The sequence below is a fragment of the Pan troglodytes genome, chromosome 3 (assembly GCF_028858775.2).
Source record: "Pan troglodytes isolate AG18354 chromosome 3, NHGRI_mPanTro3-v2.0_pri, whole genome shotgun sequence".
Classification (NCBI taxonomy): domain Eukaryota; kingdom Metazoa; phylum Chordata; class Mammalia; order Primates; family Hominidae; genus Pan; species Pan troglodytes.
In genome coordinates, this window is record NC_072401.2 from 102,484,007 (window position 1) to 102,502,816 (window position 18,810).

The following is an 18,810-nucleotide window of genomic DNA, read 5'->3' on the forward strand; positions in this document are numbered from 1 at the left end:
AATGCAAAGATAGCAACAATGCTCACTGCAGTGCCAGATAGACAATAAACAAACAATTACATGCAGTGGATTAAGTGTCAAAACGGAGGTAGTACAGGATACTGTGTGCTTAGAGAGGAGGAAATGACTCATTCCAGTATTTAAGACACATCTGAAATCTGCACATAGAAGATGCATGAATACAGACCCAGAGAATTGAGGAAGCCTGGTGTCTTCTGAACATTGTGAGAAGTCCACTATGGCCGAAGCTCAGGGTCAAGTTTGGGGTAGATGAGATTGGCAGGAATCAGATCGTGAATACACTTACATGCCACCTTGTAAGGCTCTCTGCAGGACAGTCCTGCAGACAATCTGGAGTTGTTGAGAAGCCTAAATGTTTCCAGCAATTGGTATAAAAAGATTTGAAAATATAACGTGACAAAAATGCCTTAGGGGTGAAGTTTAAGTCAACTTTGTTCTAAGCTAATATTCTATAGTCAATTAAAACTTTGATAATCTAGTGGAGACTCTTTTCAGCTGATATACAGCAAAATACATAAAAGAGCTGCTTTGGTTGATGCAGAAAGCTCAGTCCCATGTCAGTATTCCTGGAAATACAAGCTTCTAGCCAACAGTTTGCAAATCAAAGTTCTGTGTTTTCGGAAGACTGAATAATTGCATGGATATTTAGAATCTTACGATTGAAGGGTAATTTAGATATCACCTAGTTCAATGTCTATCTTTGAAGAGAGTTTCTTCAACTACATCCAGTATAACTCCTTCCAGGCAGCATCACTCAGGAGGTGTCTAGGCACTGAATAAAGTTTGCCCAGGTTTTAACACTTGCAGCAAAGGGGAGGCACTTGCACTCTCCTGCAGCTTACTCTCTGGTTAAGCAGAGTCATTCCTTAAGCATCTATCCTATGGTAATTAGGCATCTTTCTGATTTAAAGAACGTCTTTTGGGATAACCAACTTGGTATTATATCTATCATGACTTCTGCTGCTCACCTTTTAAGTTTCTTCAGTCCTTCCTTAAAACAGACTCTCTCTCCTGCTGGGTCTCCATTCTCCTACATGCATTCCGATTTGACAATGTTGCCTTTTCAAAATTCCATCGCCAGACATAGATGCAACAATTCTTTCACTACTTTCTGCCTCCCATTTCTATGTATGCATTTTTTAAAAAAGACATTTGTCCTGAAAGGGCCTGGTCAGGGGCTTTTCTGGCTAATATTACCTTAAAATATATAAAGAAGGGATATCCATGAAACGAAAAGAGCAGCTCAGTGTTAAGCCTGACAGTGACTCACTGTACAATGGAATGCTGACATTTAACATTATAATAAAAACTGGTATGTTGTTAAGACTGGCAGGCATTTTGTGTGTGTATGTGGAAAAAATAAGAACCTAGAACAGTGAAAGGAACATGGCAGAGACCTGGTGTTTGAGCAATGAATAAAATAAAAAGCCACATAACAAGGGAAAAGGACATTTCTTCAGTTGCGGAGATCTCAAATTTGTTCAACCCAAGGGGCTTTCAGTTTTGAAGAAACTGGTGGGGCAAACTGAAAGGTCCCCTTTTCTAAATGGAGTGTGACAAGAGGGATCCAGTGAGTGAGAGACATGAAGTAGTAAGGTGAAAGTGTGAGACATTTAAGACAGACCATTCCCATGGTGCCTCCTACGGGGCTGACTTCATGTTGGGGGCCCTGGTTTCTGAGTAGAAAAATAGATGTGTATTAAAATTTATTTCACATGGGATGTGGCAAGGGTGAAAGGGAAGAAGTGTTTCAGGATAAGGCCATTCTGAGGGTTTCAGCATCACCATGACACCACGTTCTGGGCTGATGCCACGAGATACTTCCAGCTTTGATGTCATCCTAAGTCATACACTGTAGATGGGCAGAGATGTTTCTCTTCCCCTCCAGTTCGTTCACCTCATCGCACAAGTTTGGTCTCTGAAGATTTTTCTTTTTCTCAAATACCATTTACGGAGAACAGAAGTAGAGGATATTTTAGACAGGAAAAACAGCTGATGCAGGATCAGTCAAATCTAGCTCTTCATTCTTGAAAACAGTTGAAAATTCAGCACTGAGTTTGAATCCCATGAGAGTGAAGTCACCGTGGGGACTGGGTGCAGGAGGTCGGGGGACAGGAGGTTGTTTCTGTGTGTATGTCTGTGTCTGTGTGTGTAACCAGAGGTACACTGGCATGAGCAACTAAAGATTTCTATAGTTTCTCCAAAAGTGAAGGAGAGAAACCTAATAACTGATGGTCTAGAAAGGTTATCCCTTTTGAAGAAATAACTAGTTCTCTATCAACTTTTTTTGAGAGACCAAACTATTATGGAAAAATACACAGTATTACTTTCCTAACCACTCATCAGAAAGACCAAGCAATACTCACATCAACTGCTTATTTTAATGTCAAATGTTTATTTCTATGCCATAGTTGCCTCAGCACAATTTGTAAAAGAAAGGAATCCAAAAAAATGAATTTTTTTTAGTCAGGATATTTTCTCTGCAGTTATAAGAAAGAAAATAAACACCATGATACCAGAATCACCATTTCTTTCACATCATTCTAGTAAGTTGCATCTAAATATTTTCCTTGGTTGCCACTTTTTTTAGGATGGAGAAATATCCACAGGAAAAAATGTCTGAATTCATTAAAATAACCTTGGGATAGTCTTTGCCAGACTGTATCGACAACATCTTTGTTTGGGTATGCTATATCGCTAATTGCCATATTCTTATTATTTAATATAACAGGCATACTTTATTATATAAAACAAAGTGCACTAAAGATGAACGATGTTACAAACAAACTGAAATTTGGTGTATCTTAAATCTTCGGGTGATGATTAGATAGTAGCTGAAGCGTGGGTATACAAATTTCTTATTAATACAAATGCAACTCTTTTCTGTGATGAAAATGCACTTAGTAGCCTAGTACTTTTTGCTTTAGCAGATAGGGCATCCAATACAACTGAAACAACCTGATAAATTAATTTTATTTTTCAATAAAAAGGAATGCTCTGGTTTTTTTAACTGGCTCCTTGAGGAAGCCAGAAGATGGCATCTGCTCTTTAAATAGACTTCTCTTATCTGATTTGAGACACAAATCCACCAAGATTCTTTCTTACAGTGGAAGTAGGCACCACCCCTCAGATCACGAGGCCCCTAGGAAGAAGCCTGTGGAAATCAGCCTGTGATGTGTGGTGGTGGGCCAGCACCTAGAAGACACATGGTGGTTGTGCACATAAATCCCTTCAGCGGACTCAGTGGAAGGATGAGAATTCTGTAAGTTCATGCACATTTTATTGAGTAGTAATATAAAATGCTTTTTCTTTTTCATTGTTACAAGTGCATGCTTTGATTGCCAACATGTCAGAAGTCAAATTACAAAGGCAAGGCTTTAGGCTGTAGTGAATTACTTGGGCACTTATACAATTGTTAAAAAATATGAATGGACTTTTGTTGTTGTTGTTTTCAGAATGAACCAGTTGTAACCCGTAACTGATATACAAAGGGAAAAAAGTGAAAAAAGTACATATTTTGTGGCACATGACAGAACAGAACAAAATAACTAAACTGTTATGACATTAACAGTTACCATGCATTTAGAGTTTCACATGTAACTACAAACTTATTATAATTTCACAAGGTTTGCTAAACATGCTAACCATCTACATGTGCACTGACAAGCTTATGTTAAAAACTTTAAAGAATACTCTCCCCTTTAGATTTTTTCAAAGCTTTTTTTGATTACAAAATTTCAAAGGCATTAAGCATTTTAGAGAATATAAAGTACGCCAGTATACATACATTTCCAGTATATGTCAGACCACTAAGCGCATTACAGTCCCATACAGGCCGATACAGCCATTTTTTTTTTCTTAAAAAACATGCATAGGCAGATTTTTTTTTTTTTTTACAGAATATAGATGCTTTATCACTGTACTTAATATGGTGTCTTGTTCACTATACTTAAAAATGCACCACTCATAAATATTTAATTCAGCAAGCCACAACCAAGACTTGATTTTATCAACAAAAACCCCTAAATATAAACAGCAAAAAAGATAGATATAATTATTCCAGTTTTTTTAAAACTTAAAGAAAAGATATTCCATTGCCAAATTAATAAGATAAGTGTTATATGGAAAGAAGGGCATTCAAGCACACTAAAGAAACCTGAGGTAAGCATAATCTGTACAAAATTAAACTGTCCTTTTTGGCATTTTAACAAATTTGCAACGTTCTTTTTTTTCTTTTTCTGTTTTTTTTTTTTTTTTTAAGACTGCCTAATTCAGTTTATAGCCATTGTCTGACAAGAGTAGCAAAACATTATCAATAAATAGTCCTTAGTTTGTACATCATTTTGTTAAAAATGTTTGATGTCATCCATTTTTAGTGCTGCGACTGTAAACGTACAATAGAGTAAGAAATTAGACAAAGTTTTCATGTCCAGTAACAGAATAAAAGGCCTTTCATTAACCTATCTAGAAGTCCCCAATGCAGTAGGAAAACATGTTCATTCCCCTAACATTGCAGTATATACTAGCATTAGCTTTCTTTTTAAAATTTTTTTTCTCTATAAGCATTTTTAAAAGGCATACCCAAAAGAGGTGTTTAATCACCATCCCCACCAAAATATAGTTTATTATCTCTCTCCCTCTTTTTTAATGATAGTGTAAACTGAATCCAATTCCTGGCCCCCAGAGCAAATAAGCTACTGTCAGAGGCAAGAACATCCAACTGCTGATATGCAGCAATCCCCATCATGCCCCGCAGCTCAAAAAAAAAAAAAAAAAAAAAAAAAAAGTGAACAGGAAGTGGTCACTGAATATTGCTGCTATTACTGCCATTGCTGTCCGTGCCGTTAGTCTCTGAGGTGAGAGCCTTGTTGATGGAGTTAAGGTTGGCGTCAGAGGGCATGGCATCTCTGCGAGGCGGCATCCTCTCATTAATTCGGTCTAAGCCCTTGGCTTCCTCGAAGCTAGTGATCTTATGTTGTGGTGAAAATCCTTTGATAGCTAAACAGAAAATCATTAAAAAAAGAAAACCAGGATTATCCAAAGGAAAACAAAGGGCACAGCTGTTGCAGCAGGTGATGTTAGAGATTTCTCAGTGAGAGGGAATCCTTCAGCGAAGAACAAAGTGACGGGACCTGCACACCACACAACAGACTCCTTACCATACTCGGAAGTAACCAAAGGTTTGAAAACAGCCAATGTCTCTTGCCAACCAAAATGTCCTCTTGAAGTTATTAAGATGTAAGCATTTCTCCTGTCTTCATGAAAGTTTAGATCAAAGAAATCCAAAGTGGACACATAAAGAGGAAAGCTGCTTTCAGGGACAAGCCTCCAGAACCAGCATCAACTGGCCACATCATAAGCATCAAACACCTTAACCTAGACAGGCTGCAGCATGTCCCTCTTTGTATTCCTCCATTGTGCTAGGTAATGGCAAATTCAGTGGAATCAGTATGTTTGCTATACCTAAAAACCTAGCAAAGGGCTTAAAGCAGGAGCTAAAAGGAGCTAGAAAAGGAATTAACCGGGGCATTTCCATGCCATCTCAGAATCCCAGAAAGAACTTCTTGACAAGCAACTCAATGATGACATGAAAAAAAATGAAATTATAAACTCCTGTCTCCACTTAACTTTGGAAGCATGTGGAGTGAGTGACAAGGTAAGAGAAACTCAAAAAAAAAAAAAAATCAAGATAAGGTCACTAGGTAGAAACGTATTGTCTGCCCTTCAGCAGTGAACAGGTCAAACTGATGTTCATCTGGTATCCATTACTGCCTAAATGAAAGAAAAACTCAGTAGATCAATGTAGATGTAAGTGATGGTTAAATAATAACAAGGAAAAAAATGCCTTTCACAATATTTAGCAAAAATGAATTGAACTGGTTTTGGTCCTATTCAATTAAAACATGGAATTCTCAAAGTGGGAATGATATTTGATTTTTTTAAAAAGTAATCTTTAGTGTGCTACAGAGATAGGTAAGGCATTTGTACAAAAAACTTAATGATTTCTTCAGTGAGTACACCAACTGGTGAGCTGCAAATAAAACACATAAATGGGGAACCAATGACATCAGTTTGCTTTACTCCCTGTGAAGTGCAAGCCAGATATTTCAGGGCCAATCACCAATGCTCAATTGGGCTGCATCACCATGGCTGATTAAGGATAATTTCATGGTACCTTTATCCTCCCAACCTTATTTGGGGAAAAAAAAAAAAAAAGGAAAGCAGTTTCAAGCTGAAACTTTACCAGCCACTCCTACACAAATGTGCAGTGCCTTTTATTAGTATGGATGAGATTCCTAAAAGATATACACAGTTGTTTCAATACTCATTAAAAGATGAGAAATAGTTTTTCCCCCCCTCTGCATTTTAAAGGTTAGCATAATGGTGATTAGTCAACTGTGAGAGGAATAAGATGGGAAAAATGGGGAAAGACCAAGGCCCAAAGCAAAGCTTGTTAATTCTTCTCTAATTTAGTAATAAATTGCAAAATAATAGAGCTGTCTAACGAGCACCCACCCTGAAAACTAACTCAGTTATTTTGAAATACAAAAGAATAGCATGAAGTGGTACTCTACTGTCTTTTTTAGACTACTGTGAATATAATTTCATCATAATTAACAGGTATAAAAGTTTGTCATCATTATCATTTATGAAATGATTTAATTAATTTAAATGGTAAAAGTGAAATTTCTAGGTTTTAAAAGCCAATAGTGTGGGAGTGTTAAAATTAAAAATCTAGCTAGAACAATGGATACTTCTGGAATGGGGCTCCATTTCTAATCATTTTTGTCATCCTGGTATGGAAGAATGTGCTCTGCTGTAGTTGCTGGTCAGACAATGGGTATTAGCAATTTACATTGGTAGTATACTTAACACAACACAGAGTCACAGAAACCACAGAAAACAGCCAAACTATCAACAAGAATGCACACTGCAGATTAGAATTTGCCAAGAGGAATAGAGAATTCCCACATAAATAGCAGTTTATTCACTGCTATTTAGGAAGCAGTTGTATTTTCTCTTACAGTGCTATTGTTTCCCCTACCATATCCAAATCATGTACAAATTGGAAGAGTCTAAAGTGGCACTTTTTATATCACACCAAAGGACCATATGCACATAATTTTGAGAAAAAAAAGTTACCTTGCAAGAACAAAATACAACTGAAGAATTTTGTTTTAAAGGGGAACTTCAAATTATTATTTTTGAAATTTCCAAAGGATATGGTATGTATAATATTAAAAACTATTTTGATATGCAATTCTCATAACTATATATTTAAACAACAGTCAAGTAAAAAGCAAATACTAAAGGGTCGACTCTACTGTCCTTGAGCAGTGCTAGAACACAGCTGGAGATGGACACTTCTTGATGTCCCCTGCAGCTCCTAGTACAGTGCCTGGCACAAAGCAGACACTCAGTACACATTCATCAATTGAGTGCTACTTGATACTCGCTATTCTTGTTATCGGCCACTTCCACAGCCACTAGATGCTTTTGAACTTTTTATAATATTTTGCTGGTGTTAATTCTCATACAAATACCAGTAGGTTACAATTTGATTTAAGATTACCAGAACTGTTCATCTCATATACAGCTGTCTCATGTTGGAATATTTTTTAGAGATACAAATTAATGTTGAACTACAACAAAGCACTATTTTAATGAACATTTTTTTCCTTTGGCTACAAACTTCTGAAGACTAGAATTAAGATGGCTATTTTTATTCTCTTCAGTGCTGCCTGAAAGTGATTTGAGGGAGGGACATGGTTCAGCTCAAAGATTATTGTTTTATAAGCTACTGGTCAAAACAGCTGCCATAACCCCCACCCCACATCATTCAAAATATATAATCCTTTTGTTTTCTGTGATTATACTATTCATCATATACAAAAGTCAAACATAGCTTTAAGGGAAAGAAACAAACAAACAAACCATAGAAGGACATTTTCCCCTTTAAAGCAAGAACATTTTGGTTAATACTGAGCCACAACTGTTAGCTCAACACCCACACACTCTGTACAAGCTACAGCAAAAAAATGAATACACCCAGCAGAGCCCTTATCTGTTGCAGGTACAACAGAAAGGGGACTGGCCAATTTACCTTCATCAGCCTCAATAGCCTCAACAGTAGCTGAAGAGAAGAAAGGGGGTGCAAAATGAATGAGAAAAATGAGCAGAGGATTTTTTAACTCTAAGAACAAATCAGTGACCATCAAAGGAGCTAAGAGAACTAATGTTCCTGTAAGTGCTAGATTCTGGCACAGACAACAAAACAGAAATGCTAAAAAAAAAAGAAAAAATGCCACAGAAATTATAAATTTAATTTATGAGCTGGATACGCCTATCTGAATTAAATGTTTTGGTTTTTGCCCACTAAATAAATAACAAACAATTAACCCTTTAGGAAAACACTTAGGAAAATTTCTTTTACATGGACTGAATTATAAGAGATTATATAAATCTCAACTGTGTTTCTGACTCACACAGAATACTATATAACCTCTGCTACGCTTGGTGATTTAGTTTTAAAATGCCAGACAAAATGGCAGAATTTGAAGCAGTGCCACAATATCAGTGGGATCATTCACACTATTTAATATTAAACAGCACTATTTCCTGATGTGATGGAAAAGCAGGGAGATTCAAATTTAAAGGAAAAATAAAAGTCAGGGTGTCTAAGGAGATAATGGATGTGACTCTTTAAAGATAAACACATCAGGCATTACTAGATTTGGGGGTCGGTGGGTAGGAAGAGGGTGAAGGAAAAGGAAAAAAGGAAACGAATGATATAATCTGGACTTCTTTTTCCAGCAAGCCCAATTATGTTTTCTTTTCCTTAGTGGAATATCCTTTTTGGAAGTAAAATTCTTAAAATGTTACAAATCAAGTGGTAACGTGCCAGTAGTGGCAATAATTCTATCAGCATTTTAAAGAATAGGCAGCCTAAATACTGAATTTACAGAAACAGCATATTTCAGAGGCAGAACTTGAAAAGCCCACTGCTTTATCAGCAATTTTTGCAATAAGGTTAGGGTCTAAACTTCCACTATATAAGTATATGAGTCTTTCTATGTTATTAAGATTAGTTTATACTTCCCTAATGAAATCTTAAAATGCAAAACTTCTCTGTAACTCCAAAATGTTTAATATTAAAATTCTACCCCTTGACTTTAATTTGCATTTTTCTTATAATTCAAGATTTTAAAACTACAGCAACTGCAAAATGTGCACTATAACTTACTTACGGTGGATTCTAGATTCCTTATGATAAAAATGGAGAATGGTTATCACCATGGAGAGAGAGTACATAGCAAAGTTGTAAGTAGTCTACCCTTTTAGACAAATTGAAGGGCATCAGGCAATACATTTTGGAGTCGTATCAATGTATGTGGTTTAAAATATATAGTAAGTTTTCAAACCCATATAGAAAGGTTCCAACCCATATGTCTTTTATGTGTATGTGTGTTTGTGTGTAGGTTCAACCATGGAAAAACACAAACCAATGGATTTAAAAGAAAAGAAAACCAAATAACCTAAGTAAAAACACAAGTGAAAATCTGGAAATGAAACAAAGAACTGGAAAAACTTAAGTAACGTAAGTTTAAAAGTAAAGCAAAACATCCAGAATCACACCAGCACTGACATATTAGAACTATGTACTGCCCACTATTAAATGTTCTAAAGCGAATGTTAAATGAACACTATTAAATGTGTTCTAAAGCCCACAGTTTCTGATAATACACTTGCTGTGCCTTAAAATGTGCTTATCAGAAACTAGATTTCAGTCAGTTAGGTAGACGGTACATTTTGGACATGTAAATGATCCATTTATGCTAATGTTTTAGTAAGATATTTAATTTGGTAGAAAAACTTTTGTGTGTGTGTTTTTTTTTAAAGTTGTTAAAATAATTCCTAGCTGTAAATTTAAAGGGGACATTTACTTCTCAATACTATGTATCTTCCTACCTTCATTTAAAAATTTTTGTCTTTTTGTAAAAACTCAAAAGACACTGATTCGGAATATATTCATCTGAAAATAAAGACAATTATTAATGTGATGCAGCCATGATGTGATCATTCAGCAATACTATGTTCATGAAGTTGATCATTACTCTTCATGTAGAAGTTTATTGAATAATATAAATGAGAATAGTGAGTTTTCTAGGTTGAAGGGCAGGGACAGAAAAGAAAATACAAAAAAGATTCAAAGAAAGATACAGGAAAATAAGCAACAGGCCGAGAATGTTTTGAAAAATGTTATAGCATATTTTCATTTTAATTTTTTTCTGTTAAAGCCTCATCTAATAGCAATTTCCTATTGTTAAAATTGTACTGTATGTAATAATAATAGTAGTTAAAATTGATAACAAATGTAACAAAAGTGAAAGAATATATAGGACTGTGCTGCTAACATGGTAGCCACTAGCCTCCTGGCTTATTTTAATTAAATTTAATATAAATTAGATAAAAGAAAACGTTTAGTTTCTTGGTTATATTCCCTATATGCTCAACAGTCATATGTGGCTTCTGTATAGATACAGAAATTTCCACCATCACAAAGAGCTCTGTTGGACGGCACAGGTCTAGAAAGCTACACATTTTAACACAAAATCTGTATTATAAAGGAAATGTTACTCTTTTTTCAAAAATAAAATGTGGTTCTATTCAGTCTCTTGTTTTCAATTGATAAATCAGAGAAAAGACACAAATGGCTTCCAATTTCCATTCAAGAGGATAATGAAATCATCTCCTGAAAATCTAGACATACAGGTATATTTTAGTGGTTGTGTGTGTATGTGTTATCTCATAAATGAAACAGATAACCAGAATACTTATTAAAAATGTGATTAAAAAGTTGTTTTTGACAACGGAGTGGCTCAAAGTAGTCAAACCTATTGTGCATGTAGGCAACCTAAATGAGTTGTCCTGTAGCTAGGCTGAATATGTAGATTAACATGTGAATGAGGGAATGGGGGAAAGGTGGAGTAAAGACCACATTCCAGAGAATGAGGGAGCTATTATGTTGGACATGACTGATCAAACTGATTGGGGTTTCAGCCCTTCTGCCAGCTGAGAAGAAGAACTGAAGACCAAGACAGAGCTTAAATGAATGAATAAATCAGGGCTCTAATGACACAGCTGACTGCGATGCCCCAGCACACAGTCATACCCATCAGCCTGCTTACCGCTTTGCAGGGTTTGCTTCCCTCCAGAAAGTACTCCGCTGGGGAGCATGCCAGTTGGGGTCAAGCCTTTCAGCGTCAGCACACTCTCACTCTCTTCTCTGGAAGGCACAATGAGGGGCGACATTAACTTTTAATTTCTTTTGTGAAAAAGAAATGACTCAAAGGAAAAAAATGCATATAAGCACCCACATTTCCCTCTATCTTGGCTCTCCAGATCTTTTTTTTAAATTTTTTTTAACATACTTTATTGTAATTTATTTATATACTAGTAATGTTCCATAAACGATTGCTACAATAAAGTTTACATTATCCAATTAGGGAGGTTCTGTTTCTTTTGAGTATCGAAGATAAAGAAAACCATTTTGATTTTGTAATCAGGCATCTCAATACAAAGTGTTTGTTGTGCATTCTGTATGTTAAAAGTGAGCCATAGAGAAGGCTGATGTTAAGTTTTTCAGCCAAGGCTCAGCAAAAATAAGTGGAAGTGATTTGATTTGACGGAATAAAAAAACAGAGCATATGGAGATTGAAAAAAAATCTGATTTGTGGATTAGGGAATCAGGAATTACATTCAGTGGACTTTGAGAAATTAAGGCATTTAGTAATTTAGATGTTACATGAAAAACACATAAAATAATGGCAAGTAGCCAATAAACCTACTGGTAAAATTTCCCAGATTTTTTTTTCAGTCACTTTCCCCACTGATTTGCTAATATAAAATTATTTTCTTACTCAGCATGACAATTGTTTTACAATCAGTTTTAAGTACATCATTATTTTAATTATATTTATTAATTACTTGACACTATTAATCATTTTGAATTGTTAAATCCTCATAATTAAATAACCATGACTAAATAACCACTCACTCTTTCCACATAGCAATATTGCAATCCTACATAACCAGAAAAAAGTCTTTAAAATACAAATTGTATATATACACATATACACAAACATACATATATTTGCGTGTATATATACATACATACAGACACACACACACACACACACACACACACACACACACAGGCAGAGAGTTTAGTATGTAGAATTATCTACTCCAAATTTTTACGAAGGTGTCTCACGTGACTCAAACAGAATTCCTGAACTTCTCCCCATACCTGCTGCTTCTACAATCTGTCTTCAACTCAGAAATTAGCAATTCCATCTTTTAGTTACTTAAGAGTAAAGGATCACTCTTTAACTCTTTTCATCCTAATTCTATATCCATTATATCAGCAAAAATTGAGGGCTCTACCCTCAAAATATTTCTAGTTTAACCATTCTCACAAGGCTACTACTGCATCTCTTTTGACAACAGCTTTGTTGAGATATAAACTTGGCACAGAATTAACCTAAAGTGTTTGTTAGGATTCAATCAATGGTCTTGAATATATTCACAGAGTTGTACAACCATCACCATAATCAATTTTAGAACATTCTCATTACCCCCAAAAGAAACTTCATACCCATTAAGCAGTCACTCCCTATTTCCTTCAGCCCTGTATCACTTCTAGTCACTTTCTGTAGATTTGTTTCTCTTGGACATTTCATATAAATAAAATAATACAAAATACAGCCTTCTGTGACTTCCTTCTTTTGCTCACCACCAGCATCACCTACCTGGATTGCAGGAGCCTTCCGAATGGTCTCTCTGCTCCATCCGAGTCACACTCTTGCCCCCTCCTCCCACAGCTGTTCTCAGTATGGCAGCCAGGGTGAGGCTTTTCATACCTATGCCAAATCCTGTCACTTGTGTATTCAGAACTCTCTAATGGCTTCTCCTCTCCTGATGGGTGAAAGGGAGGTTTCACAAAGGCCTTAAAATAAACAGCTACCCCACACTCTCCTGTTCGCACCCATCTCTTGGTCAACATTTCCTACCAATGTCCACTTTCCTTAGACATACCCAGCACACTCCACTGAGGGGCGCTGCACTTTCTTTGTCATCCTCCTGCCCTGGCATCTGTGTGGCTCACTCCCACTCTGCCTTCTAATCTTTGGTCCAATATCGCCTTCTAAGCAAGAACTTCCTTAGGAATGCCATTTAAAATAATAATAATCCCTTTCTCTACTCTTTCTCCCTTTATCTATTTTATTTTTATCTAAGGCACTTATCACCCCTGAAAAACGATACAGAGTGTTTACTTGCTTATTTCTGGTCTCCTGTCCACTCCATTCCCCTCCTGCCATGCCCCCACCCCCTCCCCCAGCTAGACAAGCCTCATGAGAGCAGGGGTTATTGTCTGCTTTAATCACTGCTGCATCCACAGCACCCAGACTAGAACAGTACCTCGTACGTAGCTCACATTTCAAAAATATTTGCCAAAAATAAAACAGTAAAAGTGGAATGGAGAATGGAAATGTTAATCCATATTTTAGATTTCTGTATCCTCTACTGCAAAGTTTACTTAAAAATAATAGGTTTGAGATAATTAATTATTGTTTATTTTCATGCATGTATTTCAAACTTTTTAAGCTTCTGTGGTCTGTCAAACCACTAGAGGTCCCATGAAGAAATACATTGAATGATAATATGAGTTGGGAAAATTGGGAGTACCTCTAAAGAACGAACACAATTTTCTTTTACATTCATATTCAAAATATGGCTTTTGCCTCATGAGTGATTATAATTCCTACATACAAAATCTTTGTGTCAAATCCTGTATTAAATATGGGATTCAGGCTGGGCACCGTGGCTCACACCTGTAATTCCAGCACTTTGGGAGGCAGAGGTGGGCAGATCACTTGAGACCAGGAGTTTGAGACCAGCCTGGCCAACATGGTGAAACCTCGTCTCTACTAAAAAATATATAAAAATTAGCCGGGTGTGATGGCATGCTCCTGTAATCCCAGCTACTTGGGAGGCTGAGACATGAGAATTGCTTGAACCCAGGAGGTGGAGGTTGCAGTGAGCAGAGATCGTGCCACTGCACTCCAGCCAGAGCGAAAGAGCGAGACTGTCTTAAAAACAAAACAAAACAAAAAAACAAAAACCCCCCAAAAACATGGGACTCATCAAAAAAAACAATTACAACCCATAATGCTCTGAGAAAGCCAAGTAAATTATTAGCTTTTTACCTACAAAACTTTTCTGGTAATCTGAAGTATTCTTTTTAATCTTCAAAATTTTAATTTTGTACCAACAGTAGGAAGATCTTTTTTGGGAAATCACATCTTTGTGGGGGTCACACTCAGGCTAACATCTCAGTCATAAGACTGATGTTGGGACATCATTTAACTTTCTTGGGCTTCAGTTTCCTTATCTATAAAATCACAACTGTAATTATGGGATTTCCATGAAGATTAAATGATATACTGTTACAAAAGCCCCAGCATAGAAGATGGTCATTTTCCTTCCTTCCTTGCTCTTTTTTTCTTTCTTGTTCAACCACATTCCTTACTTCCCGTAATTGTGACTGCCATTCCTGCCTCACACGGAAGCCATGCCCTCAAAGGTTTCTAGCAGCTTCTTCATTTTTCAATTCCAACTATCTCTGCTGAATTCTCATTCAAACTGATATCTCTGCAGTAATTTCCTCTGATGACCATGCCCTCCGTCCTGAAAGACTCTTTGCCCCAGGTGTTGTAATGCTTTTTTCTCCTGCTTCTCCTCCTCCTTCTCTGACATCTTTTCAGTTCCTAGGCTGATCTTTTTCTTCTATCTCCAGATCCGTGCTTTCTAATATGTAGGCCCCAGTTACATGTGGCTGTTAACCACCTGAGACATGACTAGTTGAATTAAGATGTGCTGTAAGTGTAAAATACACATGGGATTTCAAAGATGTAGTACAAATATAAGAATAGAAAATGTCCCTTTAATAAGTGTTATATTGATCAAATGTCAAAATGATAAAATTTTGGAGATTTGTGTTAAACAGACTGTATTATAATAATTTCTTTTGTTTCTGTTTCTACCCCTTTTACTGTGGTTTCTAGAAAATTTAAAATGACAGATGTGGCTCACATTTTATTTCTATTGGAAAGCAATGTTCTGAAGAATTCTTTATTTTCCTCCTCTCACTTTTCACGCTATCCTTTAGCAAGACCATCAGCTTACATTGCTGTACTCTTGTCTCTGTGTTGTTTACTCTCGTCTACATTTCTTTTTCTTTCTTTCTTTTTTTTTTTGAGATGGAGTCTTGCTCTGCTGCCCAGGCTGGAGTGCAGTGGCGCGATCTCGGCTCACTGCAAGCCCCGCCTCCGGGGTTTATGGCAGTCTCCTACCTCAGCCTCCTGAGTAGCTGGGACTACAGGCACCTGCCACCACACCCAGCTAATTTTTTTGTATTTTCAGTAGAGATGGGGTTTCACCATGTTAGCCAGGATGGTCTCGATCTCCTGACCTCATGATCCACCCGCCTTGGCCTCCCAAAGTGTTGGAATTACAGGCGTGAGCCACCGCACCCAGCCTTATGTCTACATTTCTAACCCTCGCCTCTCTCTGAACCTCCAGGGCAGAATTTCTAAGTGCCTCTACATAAATGCTCTGCCAAATTCAGTGCATCCTACTCTTCCCGATAAATACCTGTTAGGTATTTAAATTGAAAAGTACTTCCTCTTCTTTAGACAATGGCATCCTATCAATGGCATAGACTGGAACCCCTGTAGAATATTCTGGAATATTTCCTCTCTCTTGTAGCCTCTCATATAGGTAAGGGTTCTCACAGCCAACACCGGAAATCTATTCTGGCTAATTTTAACAGGAAAGAGATATATTAAAGGTATTAGAGAGCTCACAGATCCAGAGAACTGGGCTTCGATGCTCTGTAGCTGGGAAGGGTAACAGTACTTGTTCATACTGTGGGGTGGGCTCCATGAAAGGCTTGCCACTGATGTTCATAGCCAATGCCAGAGCTCATACTAATGCTGTGTAGTTAGCTCCCAAAATGCTGAGGTGGAAGCTCTTCCACTGCTGGCCCATGAGATTCCACACCTGACAGGACAATTGCTGTCCTGCCTTGCTGCTTCCTCATGATGCTCAATTTGAAACAAAGCCTTGCTTACATGCATTTATCTGACTGGCAAACCCTAGGCAACAGACTTGTATTTTATCTGCAAGGACTGCTGAAAGACAGTTTTCTGGTTCCCTTATAAGGTTGCACATTTCCAAAACGTAAGAAACATGTTGGGCAAGTATACCTGACAAATTTGTACCACATTCCACATTCATTAATCACGTCCTGTTTTCCCAAATTCCTTGTATTTGTCCTTTCCTTTGCACTTCTCCCCCCATAGCCTGGTCCAGCCTTTTGCTGGGATTACTTCAAAAGCTTCCTAAATGGTTTTTTTTAAAATTTACATTTTATTTTATATTTATTCACTTTTTTCATTATCCATACGTCACCTTGCTAGCCAATCTTCACGTTGCAATTAACATGTATAGTGAAACGTGGGTTAGAGCATGCCTCTAATCTCACGAAAATAATTCTACAACTCCTGATTGCCTACACACACAAAAATTAAATGTTTTAACATGCTATTCAAAACACTCAAGGATATGGACTTCAGTATATTTTCAGTCTCCTTTTTAACTAGATTCCTCACTCACCTTCATGTCTTTTGCTAGTCAGTCCTTTAATACATTTAGAATTCATTACTAGACTACTAGTATTGCTTAGAATTTATACTAGACTACATAGCACAGTTTTGAGTAAGACTCTCATTAGTGTTGCTCCCTAACTGAGTGAGTTTGGACACTCTGCTTAGCCTCTCTCAGATTCAATTTCCTCACAGGAAAGTGAAGTCACCACAACCTTGCAAGCATCCTGTGTTGTTTATTGTCAAATGTGCATAACATGGGGCATGAACCTGGCACTTAGCAAGTGCCCCATAAAAGGATGCCATTGATAGTGCTCTTAGGATTGTGTGGCTGTGCTCCTGATAATTTTTCCACTTCCAGGAATGCCTTCACCACATTTCTCCCTGCCCTGGAATCCAGCCTATCCTTCACAGCACTCCTCCAATTTTAACCTCTTTATGAACACTCCAGTCAGCAAACACAAGGTTCCTTCCTGTCTAATGCCACAGCAGGGTATCTATTCATGTAGTTAGCACACACTTTTTTTTTCTTATTTTTTTTTTTGAGATGGAGTCTTGCTCTGTCGCCCAGGCTGGAGTGCAGTGGCGCGATCTCAGCTTACTGCAACGCCTCCTTGGTTTGAGAGATTCTCCTGCCTCAGCCTCCTGAGTAGCTGGGATTACAGGCACGTGTCACCATGCCCGGCTAATTTTCGTATTTTTAGTAGAGACAGGGTTTCTCCATGTTGCTCAGGCTGGTCTCAAACTTCTGACCTTGTGATCTGCCTACCTCGGCCTCCCAAAGTGCTGGGATTACAGGCGTGAGCCACCACGCCCGGCCACTTTATTTTCTTTTGTTAGTTTATTGTCTATCTGGCTGGCATTCCAATTTGGTATCTAGATTGCCTAATTCAGTGCATGGTATACAGTTAATGCTCAATCATTATTTACTAAGCTTAACTTACTTTTTTCTGGATAGGATCTCTCTATATTCTGCATATGTGTTATGGATGCTTTTATTATAGAAAAACAATAATATAGAGCTTGCTTTTATTTTCTATTAACATGTGCAATTTTAAGTCAAGTCACTGATCACTGGGTTCAAATAGTCCATTTATCACGGGATAGTCATGGAAATTCTACAGCTGTTTTTACTTTCCCTCAGAGACTTCAGACAGAATAAGAAATAAAAGCATTATTGGTAAATCTGAGGCACAATAAATAAACAAGTGTTTACTCAGAATTCCAATTAAGCTTATGACCTTCATATACGCCTTTGTCCCCACAGAACATTTTTCTAGCCATACAGGCCTCCTTGTGGTCCTCAAAACTGCCAGTTTTGTCTTTACTTAAGTATCTTTGCACTTGCTATTGTCTTTGCCTTGAACTCCCTTACCTCATTTCTTCATGAAGGTCACCTATGCTTGCCCAAATACCATTACTCAGAAAGTTTTTTGTTGACCACACACTAAAAGAAGTTCTTTATCTCCCACTTGCTCCATCTCTACATTGCCTTATTTCTTTTCTCCATGGTACATAATCAATGCTTTAAGTTTCACTATATTTACTTATGGCATGAATGAATAAGCCCTGAAAATGTAGTTGGAAACGTAGAGCAATAGAGCAAAGGTAGCCTCATTCAATAACGGAAGGGAGCAATGATGCCCTATTTTCCGCTTGAACATGGCTGGTCGTGATTGTGCTGGCTACCACAGAGTTCTCACTGCCTTTGATGTGGTGTCTCTGAGAGAGCACGATAATGCTTTTCATCCTTCTCATGGCTACCTCTTTTGGTATTAAGTCATTCAGTTACTCTTTAGTGACTGTACCAGGAAGAGGATAGAAATAGCAAGAGGAGAAATCAAAAGAGCCAGTGTCGATACTCTATGAGAAAGAGTTGGGGCAAAAATTTGGCAAAAAATTTGATTATTAAATTATCCAATTGTAGATGTAATATTTCCCAAGGTGTTCCTATTTACTCGCTAATATGTATCATTTTGAATTGACTGTGGACTCCTTACATATAAATATATCATATTTTAAAGTAATCTTTTGAAGAGAAATGTTACATTGTATTATT

At 37.1% G+C, this 18,810-nt stretch overlaps 1 protein-coding gene across 4 annotated transcripts in view; it reads right to left on the reverse strand.

Moving 5' to 3' along the window:
* Nucleotides 1-2,396: 2,396 nt before the first annotated feature.
* PPP3CA (protein phosphatase 3 catalytic subunit alpha) overlaps nt 2,397-18,810 on the reverse strand; it is a 323,016-nt gene continuing 306,602 nt past the window's right edge. For 2 of the 4 annotated variants that reach the window (XM_016951921.4, XM_054683227.2), the window contains exons 12-13: nt 11,211-11,308; nt 2,397-5,019 (exon numbers count right to left, since the gene is read on the reverse strand). In XM_016951921.4, coding sequence (XP_016807410.1) covers nt 4,823-5,019; nt 11,211-11,308 — 295 coding nt within the window. In that variant the 3' untranslated portion in view covers nt 2,397-4,822. Of the gene's footprint in view, nt 5,020-8,125; nt 8,156-11,210; nt 11,309-18,810 lie in introns of all 4 variants that reach the window. The other 2 variants (XM_016951920.4, XM_063809709.1) reach the window with 2 other exon arrangements.